The 7871-nt window shown below is 45.1% G+C and overlaps 1 protein-coding gene across 4 annotated transcripts in view; it reads left to right on the forward strand.

Annotated features, from left to right (window-relative positions):
• The window catches only part of BRPF3 (bromodomain and PHD finger containing 3), a 44767-nt gene that overhangs the window by 22228 nt on the left and 14668 nt on the right, over positions 1-7871 (forward strand). Inside the window, exons 8-9 of one of the 4 annotated variants that reach the window (XM_026659173.1) lie at positions 697-1200; positions 4674-4770. In XM_026659173.1, the coding sequence (XP_026514958.1) occupies positions 697-1200; positions 4674-4770 (601 nt within the window). The remainder of the gene's footprint in view (positions 1-696; positions 1201-4673; positions 4771-7871) is intronic. The other 3 variants (XM_026659174.1, XM_026659175.1, XM_026659176.1) reach the window with 3 other exon arrangements.

Here is a 7871-nt window from a genome sequence, read left to right on the forward strand (position 1 = left end):
AGGTTCAAAATGAGGCGCTGTGGCTCAATTCAGGCTCCTTCTTTATACCAAAAGCCCTTTTTTTGTCTGCTGGCCTCTCAAACCTGTCCTGAACCAGTCTATGCAATTCCTCCCAGGGGTGGTACTTCTCTGGAGTTACTTGTCACTGGATTTGCAGTAATTACCTCCCTCTGTTTGTTGTCCCTGGAGGAAGCTTGATAACCCTCCCCCCGTGGAGCTTAAATACAATCCCTCGCTCACAAAAATGCATATAACATTTATAGAAGCACAAGTTTATGAATAATCCCTGTGTCTATGGTGTATGGCATATCTCTAAATAATAGTCTTTAGAAGTTTCTACGCTTCCAGTGTCTCACATCTGTCACTTCCCTGTTTTGCTGTGTCTTACTATCTGAGGTTGTTCTTTCATACATTGGAAATAAAATACCCAGATAGTGGCCGTAGAGATATGAGGCATGCAACCGACATGGCAGCTGGATCTAATGTGGAAGAAGATGGACTTGCTGTCCATCTGGGGGCACTCTAGTTCTGACCTGTATCTTTATCGGGGTGCCTTCCATAAGGGAGAATGACAGGCGTCTGTTATCATTTGAGCCCATGGCTTTCCTGCCGCCATAGGAAAGGGGTAGAGTTGCTATCAGTATTTTTGGGAATAACACTTTCTAAAATGTTCAAGCAGGTTCTTTCTTTCTTTAGCAGATGACACCAAGCCCCCACATCCACCCACCCTGGAGCCCACGGGACCCGCACCCTCCCTGTCTGAGCTGGACTCTCTGCAGGACCCTCCAACGCTCAAACCCATAAGTGAAAGCAAGTCCTTGAACAGACTGCAGAAGCGGATGAAATCGGAGGGCGAGCTCTTTGATAAAAAGGCACTACAGAGGGAGAGCCACGCTTTCCAACGCTTGCTCAGTGACAATGGGCTGAATGGACTGGCCCTTCAGGCCATGGACGCTCCTGCCAGCCCCCCGTTCAGTGGCGTGGGCAGGCGTACGTCTGTCCTTTTTAAAAAAGCTAAGAATGGGGTGAAGCTGCAGAGGGGCCTGGACTGCCCCCTGGAGAACGGAGAGGACCACAGCCAGAGCGGACAGCTTTCCCCCTCCAGTGCGGAGGGCGAACGACAAGCCCGGAAACGGCTGCGGAGTGGGAGCTGCAGCGCGAGTGATAGCGAGAAATCCCCCAGGCAGTCAGGAGAGACAGGTGACTCCGCTGGGCTTTTCTTCCTCTGATATCTGGAGCTAGTCTGGGCAGGGCTGCCTGGTCACCACTCTCTTGGCCAGCTGGCACAGCTGCCTTTGTAAAGATGGTCTCCAAACTCCCATAGGGTCAGCTGCTTCCTTTAGTCATTGCAAAGGGGTTGTTGAACTGGTTGGTGATTAGTGGGCATCGTAGGACTCCAGTGCTAAATAAATAGGGGAAAACTATGGTTAGGTAGGAATCTATCCAGAGGAATTGCACTCCAGCAGCCAGCCAAGAAGTGGTGGTGGGAAAGTGGCTTGCAAGTGTGCGAGCTTCCCCTTTACTCAACAAAGGCTGCATCTCTTCTTCCACCTCCCAATGAGCCTGGCACTAATATCTCAGCAGGTGATTTATTTATTTTTGGATGTAGGGCTTCTTAGAAGTGTCTGGTTGAGTAAAGTCCCCAGTAGTGGCTTAGAAATGCATGCTTTCCTGCACTCCCCTCTGCCTTAAAAGCTGAACATGGACGGACCCCCTCTAGGAGTGAGAGTTCCCTACCACAGCGAAGACTTGTTTAGGCCCTGGCATCTGTCCAAGGCCCTGACGGGGGAGCATAATGGGCTGGGGGGCCATAGAGGTTTAGGGGCCTCTGCTCTCCGTAGCATGGTATCTGGTGTTGGATGAGACATTACTATGTTAAACTTCATTTTAATTAAATTTACAGATGGTCCCAACTCACAAAAACTGGAGAGAAGAGAAAAATACAAAGGGCCCTTCTAGTGGTTCAAAATGTGGGTAGGAAATGCTAAACGAGATCAAATTTAGGATGCTGCCAAGTGTGGGGGAGCACCTGAGTGAAAACAATTCAAAGCAAAAATAATGACCGACGCGGGGGGGACCTGGAAAGAGATCAGATGGCAAATAAAGTTAATGTGATTTTGGGCTGCATATTCAGAAGCATCACAGGGCAGGGAGATAAGAGTAACCTCTGTTTGTAAGACTTTAGTGAGCTTGCACCTGGAATATTGCAATCATTCAAGGACATCTCACAGCCAGAAAGATGTTAACAAATTGGGGAGAGTTTAGAGAAAAGTAATCAGAATGGTGGAATTGACTTATCGGGAAAGATTAAAAGAAATGAGTTAAGTACAGTTTGTCTAAGCAGTGACTCCTAGTTGGGGGACACACAACAGATACTTAAAGGACAGAGAAGAATGATTTAAAGCTGTCCAAGGTGGGCTTAGGTTTAGCTAAGAGTAAGAGGATGAAATTAAGAAAGAAGAAAAAGTTAGGTAGGATATCAGGAAGTCCACTGCTGAACAGGTGTTTACTTCTTTTTCCTATGAGCTGAAATGTTGCTTTTTTGATCCAGTCCCTTCCCCAACTTCAAACCTGGCTGATTTATCTTAATGTTAGGAGTGTAAATAGTATATAGGGTTTGCACTACCGCTGAAGCGTATAGGTCAGCATGACCTGTGTTACTAGAACCAGGTTACTCCCAGAAATATGTTTCTTGTGGCTCCTTGTTCCATATTTACTGGTTCAGAGATTGTAGTGACGTTGACACAGGCATACGGATGATCATCTCTGAAGTGTCACGTTTATTCCTGTTAGAATTCTGACAGCCTGGTTTGAAACTTGTGTGACCTGGTACCTAGAGCCAGATTCAGTCCAGGTGAAATCTATGGAGTTGCATCTGCTAACACCAGTTCTGAATTTTGCTTCTGGTGTCCATGGAATGCATCTCATATGATGGTGCTCAGCCTCCGAGGTGACCTGTAAGCCCTCACTGGCTATTCACTGTAGGTGTGTCCCTGCCTGTTCTTTGGAGTTTGTGTCTCCTTATGGTTTCTTGTGTAAGCTGAAAGATGATCCTGCATTTGTATTTATTTATCAGAGAACACCACGTCCTTGCAATGTGGGTTATGTTTTGTTGAGTTGGTAAATTCTGCAATTGTATAGAATGAAAAACCGGGGAGCTTAGGGAGTGTTTCCAACTTTGGATATTAGAGTTCAGAGGAATACGTTTAAATATTCCGTTTCATTGTTAAAGTGACATTTGAAATGGCCTGAGAGAAAGATGGTAGAGGGAGATTTGGTCTACCCGTGGACCGTTGCTTCCTTATGCTTCCTTACTCTCTTAGCTTATTCAAGTGAACTATGCATTGGAAATCCAGAAATCCAAGGTAGAAGGTTTTATCTAAGGTGACATTTTCTAGATCTCAGATTTGGTTTCCTAGCAAAAAAAATACAATTATCCCTGTGGTTGTTAGTTGTAGCCAGAATGAGTTACCATGAGTGTTCCAGCAGATATGACACCAGACTAGGAGTCGGGATTCTGGAGTTCAGTTCCCAGCTCTGCCACTGACTTTCTGTGTGAATTTGAGCAAACTACGTTGCCTCTTTGTGCCTCAGTTTCCCCATCCTTAAAGTGGAGGTAATAGTGCTCAATCACCTTTGTAAAGCAGTGGTCTCCAAAGTGGAGAGTTCGGGCGGACTATCCGAGCGGCTGGTTTTTTTTTTTTTTTTTTTGCTTTGGGGGGGCGGGGGGGGTGCATGCTCAAAAATATTTTTTACTGATGGGGTGTGTGATCAAAAAAGTTTGGAGACCACTGTTGTAAAGCACCTTGGAACTGATGGGCAAGCTGTTGATCTGAGCTTGAAAATCCTGGGTGCATTGACTAATGGGCACATCTGACACAGCCTGACGCTAAAACTGTGCTCCTGCCTCGTTTTCTTGTCAGACAGCCCCAGAAGAAGCAGATGATTTGTTTGCTTTGGGTCTCCTCTGACTCTGCTTTGCTAGTTGTACCCCATACTGGTCTGTCATAGGGGGCTCCTTTTGTATGAAATGTGGGGGGACTGTTGCTTTCCAAGGGAACAGAGGCGAGAGGCCTGTTTTCACGTTTAGCCATGGGTAGACATAGCAGTCAATCAGTGCTCCCAAGATTTGTGTGTGTCATTCTTCAGCCTGTCCTGTGGACAGTAAATAAAGCACTTCATTTATCCAGAACAGATGTTTGGTTGTCCAGACAAGAGGCCTCGCCTCCAGTAATCCCAGTGAGTTACAGACCAGCAGGTGCTGGGGAGAGGGAAGGTGAGCGAGAAGTGCCCTCTCATCAACAGTTAGAAACTGATTGGAGAAATGTACCAGTGACTGCAGTGACCACCACCCCTTGTTTGAAGCTAAACCATTGTTCCAAAGAGTTAAGGAAAAAGCTGTTTTACTAGATCCCTGCTGGCTGCTGCTGGGTCTGGGGAACTGAGTTTAGCATTCACTTTGCTGTTAAATAAGATCTTTTTTTAAAAGTGTGTGTGAGGGGGGAATAGTCTGGCTGTCGATATGGTACCCTCCTTCTGAGATGCAGGGTCCAGAGCATTAGGGTGACAGTTCCTGAGCAGGTTGTGATGCCTCTGGGTCTCCCCCTTCAAGCATCCTTGGGTCGTGGAGAGGCAAACCAGGCCTTTAGGCTGATTCTTTTGTGTCTTCTCAGCAGGAGTGACCAACGGCTTTGGGAAACATACGGAAAGCGGGTCTGACTCGGAGTGCAGCTCCGGCCTTGGCAGTGGGCTGGCATTTGAAGCCTGCAGGTAAGTCCCCTTCGCTGAGCCCTTCCCCAGAATATGTACTGTCTACACACGAACACGAAGCTGGGGTGTAAATCTACCCCACACTAGCTTGCTGTACACCGAATGTCTGCCTGGACCCCACTGCTGCGCATAGAAGTTCCATAGGGTGCTTTGATCTATCCCGCTTAGAAATGGAACTGGATCAAAATGCTCTAGGGACTGACTGCACTGTCAGTGTGAAGCAGTAGGGTCCACCCGGACACTTAGTGCATGGTAGATTTGCACCCCAGCTTTTTGCGAACTAAGTGTAAGTGTAGGTAAGTCCTATATGTTCTCACTAGGTTTCCTTGCCCTTCTTTCTAGGGCAACTTCACCATGTAAAATCCTGTTCAAATTGTTTCTTAACTTCTGTATTAATGTTGGGGCTGAGAGCCAAAAGCCTCTTGCATCTGCACCCTTTACACTCCCTATATAGTTCTCAAGCCAGTTCATAGATCCCAAGACAGCGTTTGATGTTTTAGATGTACTGATGTATAGTAGACTCATGTCACCTGATATGCATGTACATGCTCTAGCCACTTTTACACAGGTATATCCATTACCAGAGAGCCAAAGTTGGGGAAACATAGGTCCTACCTGTCAGCCCAACCCTCTTGAGGTGAAGATGAGCCCCCATCACTTACCAGCACTGCTGCTTTCATTCTCCAGCACATGAATTTCTTAGATGCTCTTGTAACTCACAAATAGTATTGTTTTTAAAGCCCAATTTTGCAGAAAGATAGTCCACAGTACTCACTAATCTTTTGAATTTCTTTGACAAATATTTTGGAAGGTCTGAGATAGCAGGCTGTAAAACAGTCTACAGCATGTGAGCAGAATGTATCCCTTCTCACCCAACCCACCCCACCCCACCCCACCACCTATAGGGCTGGATTGTGCCCTATCCTCACACGGCTGCGTTGGAAGGAACACAAAGACACTTCCCTGCACACATACCATGTGTGGCAAGTAAGGGCTGGCCACAATTTCAGGGAGCTTAGGGATTGCTTCTGACTTCCACCCCTGCAGGAGCAAAAGGACAGGGAGGGTAGAGGCTTAGCAAAGTAATGGGTCCATCCCTGAAGAAGGAGGTATACTACACCTATTAAGGGGGTGTAGTGAGATCATAGAATTGTATCATAGGACTGAAAGAGACCTCGAGAGGTCTTCTAGTCCAGTCCCCTGCACTCATGGCAGCACTAAGTATTATCTAGACCATCCCTGATAGGTGTTTATCTAAACTGCTCTTAAAAAGCTCCAAAGACAGAGATTCCACAATCTCCTGAGGCAATTTATTCCAGTGCTTAACCACTTTTACAGTTAGGATGTTTTTCCCAATGTCCAACCTAAACTGCCCTTGCTGCTATTTAAGCCCATTGCTTCTTGTCCTATCCTCAGAGATTAACTAGGAAAATTTATCTTTCTCCTCCTTGTAAAAACCTTTTATGTACTTGAAAACTGCTATCATGTCCCCCCTCAGTCTTCTTTTCTTCTGACTAAACAAACCTAATTTTTCCCGTCATAGGTCATGTTTTCTAGACCTTTAATCATTTTTGTTTCTGTTCTCTGGACTTTCTCTAATTTGTCCACATCTTTCCTGAAATGTGGTGCCCGGAACTGGACACAATACTCCAGTTGAGGCCTAATCAGCGTGGAGTAGAGCAGAAGAATTACTTCTTGTGTCTTGCTTACAACACTCCTGCTAATGCATCCAGAATGACGTTTGCTTTTTTTGCAAGTGTTACACTGTTGACTCATATTTAGTGTGTGATCCACTATGATCCCAGATCCCTTTCCGCAGTACTCCTTCCTAGGCAGTCATTTCCCATTTTGTATGTGTGCAACTGATTGTTCTTTCCTTAGTGGACAACTTTGCATTTGTCCTTAGTGAATTTCATCCTATTTAATTCAGATAATTTCTATAGTTTGTCCAGATCATTTTGAATTTTAATCCTATCCTCCAAAGCACTTGCAACCCCTCCCCACTCGGTATCATCCGCAAACTTATCTAAATCGTTGATGAAGATATTGAACAGAACCAGATACAGAACTGATCTCTGTGGGACCCCACTTGATATGTCCTCCTATTGTCTGGGAACGGGTTTCCAACCAGTTATGCACCCACCTTATAGTAGCTCCATCTAGGTTGTAGTTCCCTAGTTTGTTTATGAGGTGGTCATGCGAGACAGTATCAGAAGCCTTACTAAAGTCAAGATAGACCACATCTACTGCTTCCCCCCATTCCACAAGGCTTGTTACCCTGTCAAAGAAAGCTATTAGGTTGGTTTGACACGATTCGTTCTCGACAAATCCATGCTGTTACTTACCACCTTATTATCTTCTAAGTATTTGCAAATTCATTGCTTAATTATTTGCTCCATTATTTTTCCGGGTACTGAAGTTAAGCTGACTGGTCTGTAATTCCCCGGGTTGTCCTTATTTCCCTTTTTATAGATGGGCACTATATTTGCCCTTTTCCATTCCTCTGGAATCTCTCCCGTCTTCCATGACTTTTCGAAGATAATCACTAATGGCTCAGATATCTCCTCAGTCAGCTCCTTGAGTATTCTAGGACTTATTTCATCAGGCCCTGGTGATTTGAAGACATCTAACTTGTCTAAGTAATTTTTAACTTGTTCTTTTCCTATTTTAGCCTCTGATCCTACCTCACTTTCACTGTGTTAGATGTCCATTCGCTACTAAACTTTTTTGGAGAAAACTGAAACAAAAAAGTCATTCAGCACTTCTGCCATTTCCGCATTTTCTGTTATTGTTCCCCTCCCTCCCCTCCCCACCCGCCACTGAGTAACAGGCCTACCCTGTCTTTGGTCTTCCTCTTGCTTCTAGTGTATTTGTAGAATGTATTCTTGTTACCCTTTATGTCTCTAGCCAGTTTAATCTTGTTTTGTGCCTTGGCTTTTCTAATTTTGTCCATACATACTTGTGTTGTTTGTTTATATTTATCCTTTGTAATTTGACCTAGTTTCCACTTTTTATAGGACTCTTTTTTGAGTTTCACATCATTAAAGGGTAAGTCAGGGTGGTCTCTTGCCATACTTCCTATCTTTCCTATGCAGTGGGAT

Source organism: Terrapene carolina, unplaced genomic scaffold (assembly GCF_002925995.2).
Source record: "Terrapene carolina triunguis isolate 2854851 unplaced genomic scaffold, T_m_triunguis-2.0 Scaffold604, whole genome shotgun sequence".
NCBI lineage: Eukaryota > Metazoa > Chordata > Testudines > Emydidae > Terrapene > Terrapene triunguis.